Raw genomic sequence first — 20,381 nt, forward strand, 5'->3', positions numbered from 1 at the left:
CATATTTTGGGGCACATGAGCTTTGTTTCATGTCTTCAGTAAGCCTTCCCAACTCTTGCAAAGATGCAGGTGAGAATTATTATCCCTAGTTTTCAACTGGGGGGAAAAAAACATGGAGAGATCCCAGCCTAGATGTTTCTTCCTGTTTTGAGAGCTTCTGTTTGCACCAATACACAGTGGCAAAAGTGATACAGAACTTGAGGCAGTGCTTGTATTGCTGGATTTGCTTCAGACAAGGTGCTTCTGGATGGGGATCTGGTAAGACTTAGCTGAATGTCAGAAATGTGACTAAATTTTGAAGCCTTTCTCATGAGCACTTCTTTACCCTCAGCTCTCCTTGCCTTGTTCCCTAGTTACTGAGGAAATAACTACCCATCAGCTGGTTTCAGTCTTGTTGTTGTAACACAAAAAGAAGATGGTGACAAGCGTATTTGCAGAGGCATCATGAACGTCAAGTTCAGCTCAGCCTGTGAAAGGTGCTGCAAGGTGAACAGATTGATTGCCCAAATTTACCGCATCCAGTTTTGCTCCTGCACAGCAAAGGTCTTCCAGCATCACATCTTTCTGGAAGAGTTGTATCTGGTCATCTAAACCTCCCACTGATTTCACTGATGCCTTTGTGCTCAAATAGGAGTTAAGTACCTGAACACTTTTCCAGGTGTAGTCCTGATTGTCACTTGGCTCTATCTGAAGGGAGTCTATGAGGAAGTTCATTTATATAAGTCCTTCTGGGTTCCTCAGCTATGGAGAGGTGCTTTCTCCAAAAAGTCTTTTTTTTTCATAGAGGGAAATCTTAATCTTTTCCTCAAGTCTCATCAGGAGAGTATCGGAACTAATGGTGTGTTTGTGGATTAGCAGAAATACTTGGCAGCCATCCCACAGTTCTCTGCAGGAGCCGTATTGCCTTCAACAACACGAAGGGGTTGATTGTGGAAGCTGCATGGCACCATGTTCAGCAGGGGATGAATGACAGCTGCAAAGCAGGGCTGGGCTAGGCTGAGTGGAGCCACTCTCGGTATTGTTTTGTCCTTCAGTGAGATTTGGAAGTGGATGAAATGAACTGGATTCATCATCCACAAATGCCTGTCAGTGGTGCATCTCCTGTCGTATAAATAAATACATATTTTCTCTCTGTCCTGCATGTTTCCCATAGTGGAATTACAAACCAGCAGACTATATGATGCTCCTCTTGGTATGAAGTTCCTCACCCTCGCTTTACAGAGCTTTTACAAATGAAGCTAAACTGAGGCATCTACATCTACCTTCAGAAGAGCTTGATCCTGGAAAATTCTCTGTATTTCCCACCAGGATCATCAGGCACATATAGTTCAGCCAAGTAATGAGGCAATGCCGAATAGAAATTCAGCACTATGGGCTTGGCAGGACGGGTGCTGGTGGGGCTGGACCTAAAGCCATCTGACTAGGCAGTGCCAAATGCTCCCAGGGAAGAGGTGAGCTTGGCTAACCCCAACCTCTCAGCTACACTGGCTAGAGATAACACAATTGTGTGCATTCATGGTGAGTTTTATTTACCTCAACAGATGCACTGGCTATATGCAGTGTCCTTGAGCTGGATTATGGCTTGAGCTATTTTAAGAAACAATTCTGAGTTTGCTGACAGGGCTTTAAAATCTAGAATATGAATCCACACTCCTTTGCTCCTTGGTATAAAGCCCAATCACCTTGCTAGTGTTGAACGGGGTGTGTAGAGGTAGGTGAAGATGTCAGTCAGGAAGGGCACTTCTCTGATTATTGTTGTAATGATTGGGTTTTGCCAGATCACTTCTTTTTATTTAAAATCCTCAGCATAAATACCCTGGCTTTGGGCTCTACCTCAGGCTCCGTGGGGAGCTACCTTGCAGTTTGTCTGGTCGGTGGGGATGTGATCCTTACTGGTTCAATCCGTCTTCATTTGTATTGAGCCAGGCAAGAGCAGTGCATGCTCAGCAGCTGTATGTGCACCCCAGGAAATTGAGTCCCCTGTTTATCTGCTTGGTTGAGGGATTTCCAGTCTTTTGCCTCAGTTGATATTACTGGCAGTTTCTTTCTTTTAAGGAACTTTTACAGACCTCATTAATTGTGTGAAGCTTCCAGTAGCACAGACAAGGGTCCTGCAGACTTCTGGTAACAGAACTTCAATCCACAAAGGTACCGTAATGGATGATGAGCCCATTAGGGTACATGTATAGGTTACAGGAATGAAATGGCCTCAGTATGTCATCTCCAGTTTTACTACTTTTGCTGCTCAGTGAAGTCTCCAGGGGAGATTGTTCCTAGCTCAGTGTCTTCATCATAAAAATGTGTGGGTTTTGGGGGGTTTGGTTTTTTTTTCTTTTTCATCAAACTTGGTGAGTAAACTTCATTGCTCACCAAGAAGTATGTGTCACCTTGCTGGCTACTAGCTGGTGGAAGCAAAGAAGAGCTCTCAAAGTCAGTCTTGTGCTACTTAGTGTTGGAACTTCTGGTTATAGAAGATGCCACAGTGGTCTGAGGTGGCAGGAAATACCCACTGGTCAGTGGACAAGGCTCCCACATAAATATGTGGAACCTGGTAGGTTAATTTAAATGGAGTAAGTGGGTCCAGAGAAAAAAGACTATAGCACAGGTCCCTCACTGTATATTACAGTGGTGAAACAAAGCTTGAATTTTTGAGACCAGGCCCTTCAGCCTGTATAATCCTGCAGCAAATATTCAATCTTTTCCTTCTGTTTTTTCTACATCTTTAATGAAAGGTTAAAGAGAGTTTTTGTGGCTGTCATTGCTATGGTACCAACATACCTATAGCATTCCCATCTGAACTGACAGTTATCTGCACTCCATAGAAAAAACAGAGGGAGAGGGGGAAAAAAATCAAGCCTTCGAAATATAAAGTATTAGGTAAGAGTTTAATTTTGACAAATTTCCTTCTTCTTGTTTGCTTCAGCTCTTGAAGGTCTCACACTTGTTTACCTGACATGATCTCAGCACAGGACTTGAGTTAGATCAGCAAGTCTTCTCATCCAGACAAATCCAGTTGCTTTATCTATAACTTCTGCTGGGTGTTATAACCGTATTTTATGTAACGGTACAGAGTTGGACTTTGGTAATTTCAGACAACAGCGAGCAGGCCTCTATTTCTGTATGGGTTTTGACTAGACTTTGACAGTAGTATTTTTCTGCAGGCTAAAGGCAGAGATTAATTTCATGCCTTCTGCTCTCCCTCTGCCATTAGAGGACTTACATTGCTTCCTGTCCTTGAGAGATCTGCTGGTACCTTATGTTGTAGACATCCTGCAGCCACCCTTGCTTGTGCCTAAGCCCAGCTCTTATTAACCTGCTTGTGAATCTCCCTTTCGAGTTTGCTATGTGATTCACTTCGGTACTTAACATGGGTTCAACAACTTTACAGCTGGGCTGATGAACTAGTCACAAACTTCAGGGCATGGCTTCATCTGCTTCAACAAATCAAGTCCTTTATGGCAGGGGGAGAGGACTGTTTTGACAATGCATTCCTTACAGCGGTGTTGAAACACTAGCCAAGTACAGTCCAGCCAGCCTGCCGGGACTGTGCCTAACAACTCCTCCAAATGGGATTGTCATTTGGGCTAAAGCAAGTGTAAAAAGTGGTGTGACATAGCCAGCCTACTGGGCACTTTCATTGGGACAAAAAATCCTCAGTTCTGCTAATAATTCACTGCAAACTCATCTTGTATTTTTCTTTTTTTTTTTTTTTTTTAAATAAGAAACATCTATTAATATGAAATGTAGAAATGATTTAAAAATAAAATCTTGATCTGTTTTGAAGCATTATCCAGATTCAACCTGATGAGAGAGGAAGAGAGAAAGGGGAGTGAGATAAGTAACAAAATAATCAGTCAAATCGGTGATATAAAATGCAAAATCAGTTCTCATCGTAAAATTGTCAGGCCCAGGCTGTCTCCATAGGATGGCTCTGAGGGCTGAGCCTGTTCAGCTGAGGATCCAGACCATTTGCAAGCATTGTAAGGCACATCAAAGCACACAGTGAGAGTGCTCTTCATCTCAGTTTACCTTCTCCAGGGAGCCAGTCAGTGTGCAGCCACCTGAAGGACTGCTGAAATGTACCTGAACCTCTTGCATTTCTCCTGCTTATGCTGGAAATAAACATTGCAGAATGCAGTTCTGATCTGTTTCTTTTCGTTTACTCTTCAAAATACATGACATTTTGAAGTTTGTGATTCGTTTATGCTGGGATTTAGCCTTTGCTGCAACATTTGCAGCAATGCATGCCTGTGCTGTGTTCCATCAACGCTGTGTTCAGGAGTTAAGACAGAGCTCAGTCACCCTACACACAACAGGCAGGCAACAACTGACATTGCCACTACTCTGAAATAACCTGTAGGGAAACTTGCATGGGATGGTTTGCCCTTGTATGGCAAGACTGAAAGCAGAAGAATAAAACTTGCTAATGTCTGAGCATTGGGAACAGGAAAACATTTGGATGTCATCTGGGGTAAGTAGCTGGAAAGTCAGACAGTGCTCTGTGTATTAGCACTGAGACAGTCAAGGAGCTTCAACAGCCTCCTGTGAGTCCAGGAGTGCAAGCTACAGTGTTGAATAACTGATTTTATTCTTGGTCTTTTATGTGAAACAGTTTCTAATGTTTTACTGTATCTCTATTCCTTGTCAGGGATCCGAGGGAAAACAGGGTCCTCCAGGAATTAAAGGCTACGTAGGAGCACCGGTAAGTCATGACTGTTATTACATTTTTGACAGTCTAGAAACTTTCTCCACTTTTCCAGTGTGTTCCCACCTATATTTTTTTTTTTTTTTTTTGTTAAGCGGTTATAGGGTATGTCTGACCACTTACCTGTAATATGTCCAAATAGTGACATTTTCTTGACTTCACTGAGTTTCTTCTGACTTCTTTAAATGAGAACAGACCTGTGGCCAGTAGAGAGATGCCAGTAGAAATGACCTGATTACCAAGATAACAGCTGGGGATTTTTGTGATAGTACCACTGTAATGCAATTACAGAATCACAGAATCACAGAATGGTAGGGGTTGCTTTGGTCTGTGTTGATGCACCATTTATATGGTGCTTGAAAACTTCTTCATAACAGTAAAAAAAACCCACCACCTCTCGGCAAATTTCCAATCATATTTTCAAAACTGTCAGGGAATAGCCTTTGGGCTCAGCGGAGAAACCTGCTCTAAAAGAACAGACAGGAAGACCAAAATAAATTAGATTCCATTGAGTTAACATCTCTGTCCTGTGGTCTCACCTTGGTAATTACGGAGGCAGCCTTTAAGCTGGTGTTGTAAAGGCTGATTGGATTTTCTGAGGTTTAATGACCCGACTGTACATCAGTGCGCTTTAGAGCCGTACCAGACGTGCTCATGCACTGAAAGATTACCCTGTGCCAGCCGAGGACTTGCTTTACAACTCACTACCAAGGGGTCCAATGTGTTCAAAATAGCTTGAGCACTTTTGTCTTTGCCTAGGTGCATGCTGTTTCCCTGTGAGGTCTAAGGCTGAATTGTATTAGGCTTGAAGCTGGCGAAATGAGTGTGGGGATGGCATAACCATGTGATAGACTCTTGAAATATTAATGAGATAAACAGACAAAGCTATGAGAACACTTTCTTCCTGCTGCCTGAGTCACCTTTTTGTGTGAGAAGAAAAGGACTCATGGTACACTGTTACTGAAGTTCCTATCCATTCCTATCATAAGACTGACATTTGGCTTGGGCTGCTGTGGAGGAGCAAGGCAATAATCATCTACCCAGTCTACATGAGGGCCCTATAGTTATTACTGCATTAAAGGAGTCATATTTTTAAACTTCCTACCATTTGCTTTTTGGCAATTGTAGGGTTAATTCTGCACAGCGTAGCAATCTGTACAGGCTCAATTTGGGTTGTTAGAGATGGACGGGGCTGAAGAGAGTTTGCTTACATTCAATCATGGCCTGAAATCTGAAGATCTTAACAATTATCTAAATCACACTATGGGCCAAATGAAGCCAGACAAGTAATTCTTGGAGTTAGCTTGGAGGAAAGCCTCCATTATAGTGTAAAGTAAATTGAAGTTTAAATACAAATGTATTATTAGAATAAGAAGTATTGTAAGCTTTGGCAGTTTTAGAGAGATCATTGCTGACTGAGCATGTTTTTCTGTCTGTAGCTATTAGTGGGTTACTTACTTGGTACAATAAATGTAAAATACAAGGTGCTTCCTGTGCCAAGGGAAGGTGGAATCTGTTACTGCCTGTTGAGACGATCACCTATATTAGCATTGGTGTCTTTCATCAAACTAAACCTCAGCAAATGGTTCTGGTGTACCTGGGAGAAGATGAATTATGCAGTCCAGATGTACACTGGCATTGGATTCACAGCTCAAAAATGTGCTTGGGTCTCCAGGACACGGATTATCTAGCATTTGCTAGTTCTCAGAGCTACCTGCTGCCTGCCTAACTACTGCATCCAAAACCACCAGGAAAGGGCATTCTTGCTTGTTTATGCTATAGGTTTTTCCATCAGTATTGTCCTCTGCCTAAGTCCTCATTGTTTATGAGCAACATGAAAAATGCAGAGCTTTGGTTGTTTTCCAGACCATCTGCAGCTGTGGTGTGTTCCCTGTTCCTCCACACTGCTCCTGGCAGGAGGGTGGTGTGTCTGCGTGCAGTATAATATTACAGACATTCTTGGGCCCACAGGTCATCCATGCTCTGTGAGTCTGCTTAGACCATACTCATGGCCAACTTTAAGGACTGGCACTACAGAAAATGTCCTTGAGATTCACTTGAGTGGGTTGTGCAGACACGCACAGTGTTTTGGTGAATGATTAGAGAAGGTAACTATGCCTCTACTTACATTGAGCTTTATAATCTCTTTTTCTTTTATTTTTAGGGTCTACAAGGAGAAAGAGGAGAAAAGGGAACACGAGGAGACAAGGTATGGCTTCTTCATACTACGAAAAGCCAGGCTGCTCTTTGCCTTTGCCCCTTACGTGGGGCAGGCTGCCAAACCAGCAACTCTGGAGGGTGACTGGTGATGGAGTTTCCTCACTGCACTGCACCTCCCGGTGCTCCCTGGGAATGACCCTCTGTGGGAGTGCAGGAGGGCTTTATGGATCTCTGCTATCTACTAAGCACACATTTAGGGACTTGTGTAGCCAACGATGGAGGAGAGAGAGGAGGGATGGGATGAAGGGATGCCGCTGAGGAGATGTAGCAGGGTGTCCACGTGGAGTGCACCACCTGAGAGTTGTGAATGACCACTGACTGCTGCTGACAACGCCTGCATCCAGCTTTTTCCCATCTCACTGCAGTTGCTCAGGTTGTCCAACTTCTTCTGTTTCTGCCTTCTCCCATCACCATAAGCTCAATTTTTAAGGAGTATCAAGTAGTTTCTTTGTTAAAGCCTTCATCTAACTGGTGCTGCTTCTCAGTTCTCCGCTCTCTTCTATCTGGGAACAGCTGTTTTACACAGTACAGGACTCTCTGGGATTAGAATCACACTTATAGTTCACTAGAGAGACCAAGTGCCTATTATCCCTGGAATAAGCATTTAAATAGAGAGCTATGTGGATGCAAGTCTTTCGTTATTTCTGTTTGCTTGTCATGTTTGGAGAGACCACAGATATGCTGACACTTCTGTAGACCTGTCAGGCAATGCTTAAAGCTCCCCAGAAATGCCACCAAAAATGCATTTTTCTACCACTGACAGGAGACTCAGGTACCGGTTCACTCCTGCCCTGACAAGCAGTGGGAGATGGGGCATCACCAGGCTCTCAGTCAGACCCAAGACACCCCTTTTCTCGTGCAGGCAAAAGAGGCAGCACAGCCATTCTTGCAGACCTGAGCAATAGCCTGTCTTGATTATGTCTCAAGCTGATCCTGAGACAGGAATATCTCATCACTGGTCTGGAAGCTTTGCCTGTGGTCAAGAGGTCTTTAGTGATATCTGGCTGTATATGTTTGTGCAAAGGAGGGAGTTATTAGCTTGCTAGTGTGGCCTTGTTCCCATTTCTCACTCTCCATCTCCTCTGGAGAAGAAACCCAGAGATTTACACCAAGATTTTGCCTACTGGGAAAAATGATCCATAGACCCTTAGTGTGCGATATTGTGTTTACCTTTACCGTGTATTAAGGTGTCTGTTCCCAGTCTCCATTTTGTTGTTTATGATGAAGCAGCCACGACCATGTCTTGTATTATCTGTCCTCGCTGCTACAGCTAGAGCAAAAGACTGGATCATATTTCATCTCCCTCGCGCTTTTGCCTCAGTCCTTCACAGGACTGGCTCAGTGTGTTGTGTCTAGCCAGTGCCTCCGCTGCTTTTCCAGAGGCGAAGTTGTCTAATCTGCTGGAATATTTGGCTCCCGGAAGAAAATCCATCTTTCTGACATCACCGTGATAGGAGAGGAAGCTGGAGCTGTGTGTGGGCAGGCAGCTGTCTAAGCTAGAGGAAGATTAAAGTGGGGAAGAAATTAATTAGGTTTTGTTTCGTTAAAAGGATATGCACAATTAGAGCACCCTTTACATTTTTTTTCTGGAGCAGCCAGATCTCTGCTATAACAATTGTACTGTGATATTTTCCAGGCTTTAATGCTGGTCTCGGAGCATCCACTGCCATTGCTTTAACTTCTACCAGTCAGTACTACTGTGAAAACAGTGGGCGTAAATTCGGCGGGCCAAATATTTCATTGTCTGCTCTTGAGTCTGTAACTTGAATACTGACACCTACGCATCCTGTCCTTCTTTGCGACTGCGAGGAAAAGTGTTTATTATATTAGATGAGAGTGCTGGCCCATGCACTAGATATAGGTCTATCGAATCTGCACCCTAGTATGAAAAAAAGTCTAAATATCCCATAACACATCTTGCTGCTATATTCTTATATCCTGGGGCCTTCGATGTAAATACTGAGGTTTTATAGTGAAGTTTCCAGATCCAGTGTTATCAGTTACACCTGCACTTTAGGAGAGCCACTGCACAGTGTGAATGACATCTCAAGTCCTTTTGCATCCAGTGGGCTTGCTGTAGACCCCAGGACAGACTCTGCAGAGCTAAGTGTGATGAGCTTCCCTGCCAACATAAGCCAAATATGTATGTGGTATGCACAGCATTTCAACATGACATGTGGCTTTGCTTTTGCTGCATAGGGATGTGTCCATCTAGTCAATCCTGGTCGGCTGTATGGGAGAAGAGTTCATGTAAGGAGGCAGTAGAGCTGGTCTGCTGCTCCTAGGTCCCTCTGTGTGGTGGGTTTGCTCTCCTCCAGTCTTTCCCAAGGCCCTGCAAGCTCTTGGGAAATAATTTTTCCAAAAAATCATTACACTTTCTAAGTGGTAGAGGTCAGAAAACATCACTAAAGTTTGTGTGGAATCGGGATTTCCCCCGGCTGCTTAAAACTTCACCATTTTGTTCCACTGGTTAAAAGCAGAAAAACCAGTAGAGCAAAAGGAAAGCAAATGGAATCTTGAAGTGAAAGTTTGAGAATAACACTTTTATTGTGTTTATTCTTTCTTTATAAAAAAAACCAAACCCTTTCCTTAGCCTTTTTTAAGGAATGGAAAAAAAATATTTATAATGACAGATTTTTCTGAAGAAACAACTGAAAGCACAATCATTTGGAGTATTTTCAAAGAGCCTTATTGTATACATTTGTATAAATAATACATTTGCCTTTCCCAGCCCCCATCAGTAGCAGTAAGAACATTTACACTTTTCTGTTTTGGCAGCTCAAACAGCATGTGTGAAGTACTCGTTGCTGCAGTGTATCGATGTTAAAAATTCTCCTGAGAATACACTGCACATTCTGTCAGCAATCCACCAGATTGTTGCTTACTGAGAGTCTCAAATTCAGGATACTCTTAGTTCAGTCAGTGCAAGGGAAACCATGAATGTGGAAACTATTGGCCCAAAAGCAAGTAAATCTGGACATCTGATGCTGGTTTTCAGCTGCTTTTTGTAGGGTACAGATGTCTCTAATTTCATTCCTTGGATGCATCATTTTGAGATAACATTTCTGTTAGAAGTTTGATTGACTTTCTAAAGGGGAAAAAGAAATAAATTGATTTGCAAATCTGTTTCTGACTTGCTGAATCAATGTAGTTTTCAAAAGAAGCTAATTAAATCCGATGCCGTAAGTGTGGGTTTGCAGATAATTACAGAGGTCTAACAGGGACCATGTGGGATAGTAACCAGAATTAAAATGTCTGAAACTTTTTTTAAAAATAGAGTAAAACTAATATTTTCCTGTCACTCCTTGTACTTACAGAATTTATTTTTACATGTACATTTAAGTTAACAATAGCAGTGTGTGTGTGTATTTGGTGATTTGTATTCAGCTGTATGTGCAGGATCGAAGCAAAATTAGTATTTCATTTTACAGAGTTTTAAGCATTTATGCAGTAAGAGAAAGTCCCTATTTCAAAGAGTTTAAAACTAAAGAGGCTGGAAGGGTCAAGGGCCAAAATCTGTAAGAGAAAGCTGAGGTGCAGCAGGAGTATGTCATTGACCTAGTTGTCATCTCTATCAAGGACCTGGAGTATACAATATAGAATGTGTTAAGTTTGAATGTGGAAGTGTAGTGGAGGTCAGGATTCAAAATGATCTTGAAAACATAATTCCCCAAAGCAGAAGAAGGGAACATTGAGAAGGGGCACCTGCAGGATGCTTCATATGTGTGTGACAGCAAATTGCACACTGCAGCAGGACTGATTAAAGAGCTGTCCTGAAGAAAGGGGCTTGGGGTAAAGTAAACATTATCCTGGGATTTAAACAGAAGAATATTCTATAACACATGAAATACTCGTTCTGCTTAAAGTGAACCTCAGCTATGTCCCGCTTTGGGCACCTAGATACAGTGAAGACGTGGAAAAAATGGACAGTGCACAAATGAGAGCAACAAAAATGACCAGAGGTCTGAAAAACATAGCCATGAAGAAAAGTTGATAGTATTTGAGATTGTTTAGGCTAGAGAAGTTTGAAGCGGAAATTTTGGAAGTCTTCAAAAACATAAAAGGCCATTGGAAAAATGAAGGGAATAGTCTGCTCTCTGTGTGGGATGTTAGGGAAAGAAATACCAGTCTGAAACTATAGCAAGAAAAAGGTTTATTTGCAGGGGAAAAAAACATATCTTCAGTTATTAAAAACAAAGTAGTGGAATAGATTGCCTGTGGACTCTGTGGACTGTCCAACTCTGGAGACATACAGAAATAGATTAATTGTTCCCCCAGGTTACAGAAAGCTAAGGGGAAAAATGAAAGGTTTTTCTTAACTGGGTAAAAATGAGCTATTGCTGGATTGTGGATTTATTATTTTTGTAAGAGCTGTTTCAGGATGATGCTCTCCCGGTGCACTTTGTCCAGTTTTCATGAATCCACCTCAGCAGGCAGAGGAAGGATGCCCTCGTGGAAAGCTGGCACGCAACTGCTTCTTCTCTCTAAATTCACATCCCTGCTATTCAGTGCTAAATTTTCTAGATAGACAGGTACCAACAGTTAGCAACGTTAGCGAGGATAAAAGTTTCCTACTGATGACACTTGGTTCACCTCCTTGTTACTGGACAGAGGGTCTCAGCAATGTTTTGCAGTACAGATGTGGGGACTTTTTCCATTTTCTCTCTTGGACTGGCTCTAATTTCTCTTCTTATTCCTTACTCTCGTAGTGGATAACATGGACATGTCTTGCAGAATGGTGACTTAAACACCACAGATTTGAGTTACAGTGATTCCTTCTCTTCTTTTTCCAGGGTGAAAAAGGCCTAGATGGGTTCCCTGGAAAGCCAGGTGTGGAGGGGAAACAGGTATGTGGCAAAAACTCAATGACTGGAGGCTTTTCTTTGGAATGAGTGGAAGTTTCATTCTAAAACTGAGACTTATCCTGGGTGGTTGCAGAGTCATGGCAGGACCCCACTGCACCAGCAGTTTTTGTACTCCTTATTCTAAGCATCTTTGTTAGCACAGTTTTCTTTTTTTTTTTGTTTGGTTTTAGAATTAAATTATAATGCAATATCCACTTAAAGGAAATGCCAGTCCTTTAAACATGATAGGTTAGATATTTGTGTGAATTTTCATTAAAAACATAAGGAAACATATAAAAAATTTTAATTGTTTAAGCCTGATTTTTATAAACTTGTTTTTCCCTCCCACAACATGAAAAGGGGAGAACTGGATTTAATATGTTTGGTGTGTTTTCTATAAGAAAGGCTTGGAACTATTTACATTTTTAAGACAAGATGAAACCAGAAAATGTACATTTCTGCTGATTAGACAGATAATGCTTTGTCTAAAGCTGCTATCTGTAGATCCCACAAGGTGGTTTTCATTATTCAGGGTATGATACCTAATGAGAGGCATCCTTTACTCCCAAAGATCTTCTGGTCTAAAGAGCAAAGGACAGACTAATAAGCAGAGGCTAAAAAGTGATTTACCAAAAGCCAAGCAGCTAATCATGGCCACCCTTGAGACTGAAGCCTCCAGGCTTCTGCATCTGCATCCTCTTCACTAGCCCCTGCTATGTCCCTCTCTATAAAGGATCATTTGGAGGCATGTTTTTGCATTTGTAGAGGTGGAGGAGCTGCATGTCAGACCCTCAGGACAGTTCACCTTCAGGTGGTCAATCCAACTGCTCACACAGACAAAGCGGCTCCTGGGGTTTGACCTGAAGGTGCTTTGCAAGCACCGCAGCCACATGCTGCCCTAATGCCTTGCTCTCGCTCTTTTCACAGCCAGAGTTTCAACTTGATTTTGTTGGGAAGTATTTTTGTTTCCACACCAGACACGACTTTTGTGTGTAGATGGTGAGGTATAGTGTCATTAGCAATCTTAATCATTGTTAAATCTACACCTTCGTCTCTGTAAGGTGATAAAGATTATTACACTACATTTTTCTCTGCTTGTCCATGGGGGATTTGGCGGTTAATCATTGCTTTGTCTCTGCTCCGTTCCTCAGCCACCATTTACCCTATACTAAGAAGTATTTGTCTAGTTAGTGTTTATCACTATGCTTATAAGATGGAAATGTTTTCATGTGCTTGATGCAACACTAGAATCACAATGAACTATGTTCACCATGCTCGTTACGTTATTTGCGGGACTGGTTTATACTTGCAGCAAATGTGGATGAAATGAGAAATTGCAGAGAAATGTGAAGGTGGATGCTGATTGTTTAATGCTTCTAAGGAACCATTTCTCCAAGTGACACCCTATTATAGAAGTTGGGTTTTTCTGAGGATATTTTGCCTTTTTCATGTCTAGACACCTAGTAGACGGCAAGTCTTCATCCCCGAATTTTATCCTAAATTTTGTGTTTGACACTGACGTACTCCCTGAACTGCAATCCTTCTAAACCAGCTGAAATTGGATTGCTGTTATCGTGGCTGCTGTGGCATCTCCATCCTTATTCCCCTTGCTCTGTACTCAGCAGAGTCACAGCTCCTGGCATGTTGTATTAGCTCCTACCCCAGCAATGAGACAGAACTGTGCTGCTGATACCCAAAACTGCAGCCTGATGTTTCTGCTGTACTTTAAAAGAATTGCAACTGATGACCTGCAGTATGTAAAACAAAGATTCTTCTCTCTGTTTTACCTGTTTATAGGGCCCTGCTGGCAGTCTGGGCCCTCCAGGTGCCAGTGGGACCAAAGGAGAAAAGGTGAGTTGGGATGGGATGCATGGGAGGGGTTTCTACACACATTTATTGATTCCTCTTTGGGCCTTCCGTCCTGGAAATATCAGGGCTATTGGCCCTAATATTTATCTCATTTAGGAATAAACGAAGCTTATACGCATTTAAATGTTTCACTTTTCTGACGTTGCTTCAGTCTTAAATGGGTAGAAGTGGGTGTTAAATTGTGTCTGGTTATAGCTCCTCTGCTCTTAGTTTAACCCTCAGTGGAAGCAGAAGCAAGTAGAAAGCATTTTGGCTCAGGAAATCTTACTCACCTAAGAAGGGTGGGTAGAAATGTCAATATGTTTGTGTAGGTGCTGGTTTTCTGATACAAGAACTGCAGAATTGACTCAGAAAATGCCAATCAAATGAGCCCAACACTCTTACCTGCAAAATAATTATTCACTGCTGTCAACAGCAATTTTGACCTCCTTATTTTACAGAGCTGTTAGAGTTTCCAGAGCATCCTTATGTTTCCCTTGCTGTTAAAAGCGACATAGTTTTGGTGTTTCCTAACCAGTTCTTTGGCATGAGTGGAGAGGCATGCTCAATTCTGCATTTTCTTTCTCCTTTTCTCCTTCAGATAAAACAGGGAGTCTTATCCAAGAATGCAGAGATCGGAAACAAATCTTGCTATTTCCCATTACTTTCCCACTCAGATTCAATAGCTATAGGTGAGGTTTCAGAGGCCCCTACAAGCAGGGCGCACCCACTGAAGTGATAAGCGACAGGAAGACCTTTGTGCTCCAGTATGTGTGCAGTAGAGAGCAGTCTTGAGTCCATAACACGCCATCCATTTGGTGCTTCCAGAAGATGTTGAGCTCCTTACTCCATTACTTTCAGTGCAGCTGATGTGTCTCTTCAATCCTTCTGGCATAGTATGGACTCTCTTTAGAATAAATAATGCATAGTAGTTAAACGTGTTAAGAGGAAAGAGCATGAAAGATATGCTGGGTCATTCAGAGCCCTACATGAGTAATGAATAAATAGAGTGTGAAAGGAAGCTATATGATAATTTTTTGCTTTAGTCCATACCTAAAGTACAGGATAAACCTTCTGGACACTTAGTTTTAAAGCATAGTAAACAGTGGACACTGCTGTAGAAAAATGGGCTGGAACAAATTGGTAGCCTAGATGGCAATAAATCATGTAAAGAGGGTGTAGCATCTCGGTGTCCTGCAAACACTTACAGCGTGATTCTGCTCTGTAAAATGACTTGGGGAAAATGGTACCATTTCTCACTTTTTTACTTTCTGCAAAGAATTTTTGCTTATTAAAAATCAAAAGCATTTTGGCCCCTAAATATCCATCCTGCAGACTCTGTTAGGGATCTGAGCATCAGTCAGGTTTATTTGTGTGGTATGTGTACACCAATTACAAGGTTTTTAAAGTTCAGACTTAATGTTGTGATGCGTCCAGTGCATCATTCATTTTATGTCACTAAATGTCATTAAAATCTGTGTGTAACATCACAGTAACAGAGAACACAACCAGTTCTTGCATTCTTCTATAAGGTAGAGAAAACAGAGCTAGTGGGGATTACATGTGCATATCTATTAATTAATGGATGGTATTGAAAAGAAGAAGGTACAACAGCAGTTGGAAAACATACTCAGAGATTTGCTTTTCTTTTGTGTTATGTTATATATTGTCTATGTTGTGTTCTGTTTTATGTTACATTTTTCCGTTTCTTTTGTGTTTCCCTGCAGGGTGAACCAGGACTTCCAGGACTGCCTGGCTCTTCAGTAAGATTTTTTTTTCAGCTTTCTCAAACATTATAGGTATTATTGCATGAGAAGAGAAGGTGGAAGCTGGGCGTAGGAGGACATTACTAAATGAGAGATGTTCTTAAATATTTTTTCCAAAAAAGTGGAGTTTAGGGCAGTGAAGATTTTTGAAGAAGGCAAATGATGAGTACCAACAAGGAGATGCACAGCCACAGTTTTGGGAGATTTTGAAATGTGAAGATCAGGACTTGAAGAGGCAATGAAAGCGTTGCCTGAAGTGCATCAGAGCGAACAATGCTGTGACATGACTGTGTGATTTCCAGGACAGTTGTTGAGTTGATGGTCCTAGAGGCCTTTGGAAAATAGAGCCTGTGAAAGTTATAAAGCCAAATGAAAGTTCAGAATTGAGTTGAATTACTGAGTGCTTTTGTCATGGGCTGGATGTGAGAGTTGCGATAGGAGAAGAAAAAGGTGGTTTCTGATGAGGGGGAATGATCTTTCCTTGGCTTATATCTGAAAAAGTCCTGATGAAATGTGAGACATCTAGGACCTGAGGTGCTGAAATCAGGAAAGCAGTGACAGAAAAGAAAAATGAGAAAATAAGGGAGGGGATTGCTCTTTGCTGTGGTACTAGAACTGCATGGTTTTGTGCATCCCTCTGCCTTCAGCAATGCCTTCACTGATGCCAGAGGTGTCACTAGCAGGGACATGAGGATGTCCAGAGGTTAGTATTGTCTGTGTGAAGAGGTTATCTCCAAGTGAATGGAGGAACAAGATTTACCACAAAGCATGCAGAGAGGTGTAGAACAGGGTTCTGCAGGGGCTGGTAACAAAGCAGCTGGGGAGTATCTCTCTTACTTTCAAAACCATCGAATTAAAATTAGGAAACAGCACTCTTGGACTATTGATATAAAGCATGAAAGGACCACTGTTACCAGCAACCTTTACGTTAGCACTGTGCCAAAGAAGTACAAGGTGCTAAAGATAAGAAGGAGAAGCTCCCTGGTAATTAGAAGAAGGGCAGCAGGCAATTTTCTTACCCAGAATGTAATAGAAAACAAAGGAGGGAGAAAGAGAGAGCTCTGAAAACAACCCCTGTTTGGTTAAGAGCCTTTTACTGCCCTGCTTAAATGTGAAATCAATGATGCGACAACAGCTGCCAAGAGATTTTGAAAGATATGTATAAAACCTGAAAAGGAGCCTAAAGTTCTGGGAGGTGGGTAGAGAACAGGCTGAGCATGCATCATATCCAAAGTCAGCCTACTATTTATATGATGCCTTCTGCATTCAGTAGATCTTTGTAATTTAAAACAAGGCAAGAGCTGGGGATTTTACTAACATACTTACAGAGATGACATAATGAATTAAGTTCTTATGGTTCATACAGCCACACAAATCACTTCTTAAGTAACTGAGTGAGTAAACCTTGTGTAAATCTGAGCTTTCTAAGTAGAATATTTCCCCCAGCCTGCAACAGGATTTGAGGAGCTGTAGCAGTTAGCATGCATCTCAAGGGAATGGCAAGGGGAGAAAAATACCCTGTGGGGGACCATCATATCCCTGGCGCCTCCTGCATTGTCTTTCCTCTTTTTTCTCCTTTATGACTCTGCATTTTTATTGCAGGTGCATACTGAAGGCCTAAAAGGAGAGCAAGTAAGATAGATTCAAGATCTATTCTTCCGTTGAAAGGATAATTTTATGTAGTTCAGTTGACTGTTAGATTACATTTTGCTTTAAAATAATACCTCAAAATTAAGGTGGATAGAAGCATTTTCAGGCCACCAGGAAACACGTTTTCCTTTTCACAATGGAGAATATAAATAAGAAAGGAAAAAGGGCCATGTTTTTTTCAGATGCAGTGAATCTAACATTAATGAGAAGTATAAACTGGAGAGTCAGCTACGCAATTCTTGAAGTCCACGGAAGTATTCATATGAAAGTTAAACTATATTTGAGTTTTATGCTGAGTTTGTCTCTAAACCTGGGCACTCAGATAGGGGAGAGGCACCTGTTACTTCAGTCTGTTAGTCCTACATACAAATGAAATATATTTAAATTTTGATTTTGTGTTGGCAGGAACATTATTTGTATTTAAATGTTATTTAATATAATGATATGCATCACATAAATGATACTTTAAAGCCCATCACAGCTGTGCTGGCTCAGGGGAAATGCCTGTGGAAGCTGTTTTTGCAAGAATTGCTTTTCTCCACCACAGAACCCCAGCTCACAGTGTTTTATTGGGATATCCAGGATAGCCCAGTGTCTTTGGTAGTTACTAGCTTTGAAAAACAAAGAGCCAGTTATGGATAAATGCCTGCTGAGTGTGGGTGGATCAGTCTGTGTGCAGTCTAATGAGTGCTGATAATTCATACAGCTAAAGGATTAAGGAGAAAACCAGCTGGTCTCTGCACTGGTTCTTTGGGACCTATTAGGAAAGGGGTGGTATAGGCCCTGTAAAGGTGGCCAACATGACTAATATGCCCATGTAATTTTTCATACACTTATTTTAAAACTTTTTAAATAAACATTTCTGCAGGGAGAGCCTGGGCCACGAGGACCACAAGGCCAACCTGGACTTCCTGGACCTCCAGTAAGTTGTTTCTCTCACTGGCTGCAGTTCCCAGAAACTGAAACTCAGACTAGTGTGAGGCAAACATGCAAAATCTTATACGTTATTCAGGTGCTAAGATCTTAAACAGTACCTGCCTTCAACCTCCTGTTTTCTTCACTGTTGAGAGAAGGTCTCCTGCTGTGGATGGCCACTCTGACTATATGGAAGTGGGACCCATGACATGGGCAGTCATCACACAGAGGCAGACTCTGCCTCAAGGCTGTTATCATGCAGAACCTGTTTCTTTTCTATTTCTAATGCTCTGAAGAGCTGTACGGACATTCAACACATCTCAGAGAGGCACCACTGTTAACTTGTAAACCGCCGTTCTAATGAAGGTCAGACAACAGTTGCTGTAAAAGGGGTCGGCTTTATGCCACAAGGGCCTGGCTAAAATATTCAGTGGATAAAAAACAATAATTGTGTGTGTGTTTTTGTGTTTCAACACAATTTTTGCAACAATTTAGACATACCAGCATTCTTACTTTGACTTAATTGTAGTTTATTCTGGTTATATTTTATTACCTAACTCTGCAGGACATCTCAGTTCAGACTGTCACTGCTGCCTCATTTGCAAATACTATGTATTTCCTTGCTTTTGAATTGTTTGTTGTGCTTCACTGTTGATTGAGCTTTGTAAAATTGATGGCACTGTGCTGATGCGTTACTTAGGTAAATGTGGTTTTAATTATGTAATTTAAATGTAGTTGTGTGCTCTGTATTTAATCAGGGCATTATCACTTTTCTCTATCCTGTTTTCTTATCCTTTTCTGCTCACAGGACAACATAATTATCAGGTAAGAGCTGTCTAGGTAGTCATGCAGTAACAGTAGCACAAAACAGCTAGGAAATGGTTGCATAGTTCATTAGTTTTAATTACTCAGTCAACTTTCTAAAACTTTTCACTTCTAAAGGGAGAGGCTGGTCTGGAAGGCAAGCCTGGAGTCCCTGGTTTACCAGGTCAAAGGGTGAGTTGCTGTTTTTATTTAATCTAAGTCTCAAGAGACTGAGGACAACTTTGTTCAATTAGATTTTGTACTTTGACCCACTTTACATATGTTTTTTCTACTTATTTAAGGATCCTGGAAGCCCATATCCTCTCCTCTATTCTTTCTCTATGATCCAGCAACTTTCAGTACCTCTCGGGAGTCCACAGATTACATGCAGTTCTCTGTGGGACCCTAAGAAAGTTTCTTTCTTGTCATTTGCTCTCCTGTCTTTATATCTGCTCTTCGCTGCCAAGAGGATTCTTGATACGACTCTGAGTGTGTAGAGCCACTAGTAATACGGACAGATTGAAAGTTCAGAGAAATACTGTTGTCCTGGAAGCCAAATAAATGGAGACACTTGCAATACTTACCATTTTCTATTCCTTTTGGTCTGTACTCAAACTGAAGCTCACACAAAATGGGAGCTGCTATACCAGTCTCCACCAGGAGCTTAGATAGTTTCCTCTTGTTAAGAAAAATACTGGATTTTCTCTGACTCATAGAGTTATGTCTTGAAATATTCAAGTACTGATAAAAAGGAAATTTCATAGTGGGCCAGATATTGTTACTGCATGCTCTAAACCTGCCTTTCCTTGCTTCAGCTCATTTCTATGAAAGACATCTTGCTAGACAACAGCTCAGTGTGGAAGTGAGAAAGCTGTTTAACCTTTGTGGAGGCAATCACTTCAGTCTTAGTACTGCTGTTTGATGTGTTACTTTTTTAAGTAGTCACAGAGACTTGTTCATAGCTTAATCCATAGAGGAGATCATGGGGGTTGCCTGTAGTGCTTTGCACTTGAGTTAGCACCAGTGCTGTTAAAAGAGTGGATGTGAGAGTGCTGCTTGTGAGCATGGGAGGATTATGGGCAAAGGACAGTACAGGGAAGAAATATGTACCTTGGTAGGTGGTTTTCTACAGACTTTCTGTTGAATTGCATAACATTAAATTGAACTGTAAGCATGGCTTTTAGGAATCTTCTCCTTGGGAAGATGGGGCATGCAGTCTCATGTTAATGCCACAGTGGAAAAGGGCATTTACTTGCTTTCTTGTACTTTTTCAGTCTCTAGAAAATATCACCTTATCGCTTTGGGAAGTAACTGTGTTGTGCTCTACTGAGTTGACAAGTTCTGCATTGTCCTGGTTTTAAAGCCTGCTGCGAAACATTGTTTCTTCAGTAAGATTAATAGAGCATATTAGCTGGCTAAAGGACAGTGATCCATCAGGATCTGCAAGAGGACACAAAACGCTCCTGCTAAAGATGATTTGATTACAGATGTCATTTGATCCATACTGTCTTTGAATGTTTCCCTAGACTCTGTTGTGTGTAGCTGGTTAGACTTCTCCTAAGGGTTTTTATTAGTCACCAGGCATCTTAGGTGGATAGATATATTTTTTAATTAAAGGCCATTATTCTG

At 41.5% G+C, this 20,381-nt stretch overlaps 1 protein-coding gene across 1 annotated transcript in view; it reads left to right on the forward strand.

Annotated features, from left to right (window-relative positions):
* COL22A1 (collagen type XXII alpha 1 chain) overlaps positions 1-20,381 on the forward strand; it is a gene marked incomplete at its 5' end in the record, with an annotated part of 219,589 nt that overhangs the window by 97,421 nt on the left and 101,787 nt on the right. The window contains 8 exons of the mRNA XM_075417222.1: positions 4,649-4,702; positions 6,870-6,914; positions 11,719-11,772; positions 13,567-13,620; positions 15,345-15,380; positions 16,986-17,015; positions 17,902-17,955; positions 18,891-18,944. Of these exons, the coding sequence (XP_075273337.1) occupies positions 4,649-4,702; positions 6,870-6,914; positions 11,719-11,772; positions 13,567-13,620; positions 15,345-15,380; positions 16,986-17,015; positions 17,902-17,955; positions 18,891-18,944 (381 nt within the window). The remainder of the gene's footprint in view (positions 1-4,648; positions 4,703-6,869; positions 6,915-11,718; positions 11,773-13,566; positions 13,621-15,344; positions 15,381-16,985; positions 17,016-17,901; positions 17,956-18,890; positions 18,945-20,381) is intronic.

This window comes from Opisthocomus hoazin, chromosome 3 (assembly GCF_030867145.1).
Source record: "Opisthocomus hoazin isolate bOpiHoa1 chromosome 3, bOpiHoa1.hap1, whole genome shotgun sequence".
NCBI classification, from domain to species: domain Eukaryota; kingdom Metazoa; phylum Chordata; class Aves; order Opisthocomiformes; family Opisthocomidae; genus Opisthocomus; species Opisthocomus hoazin.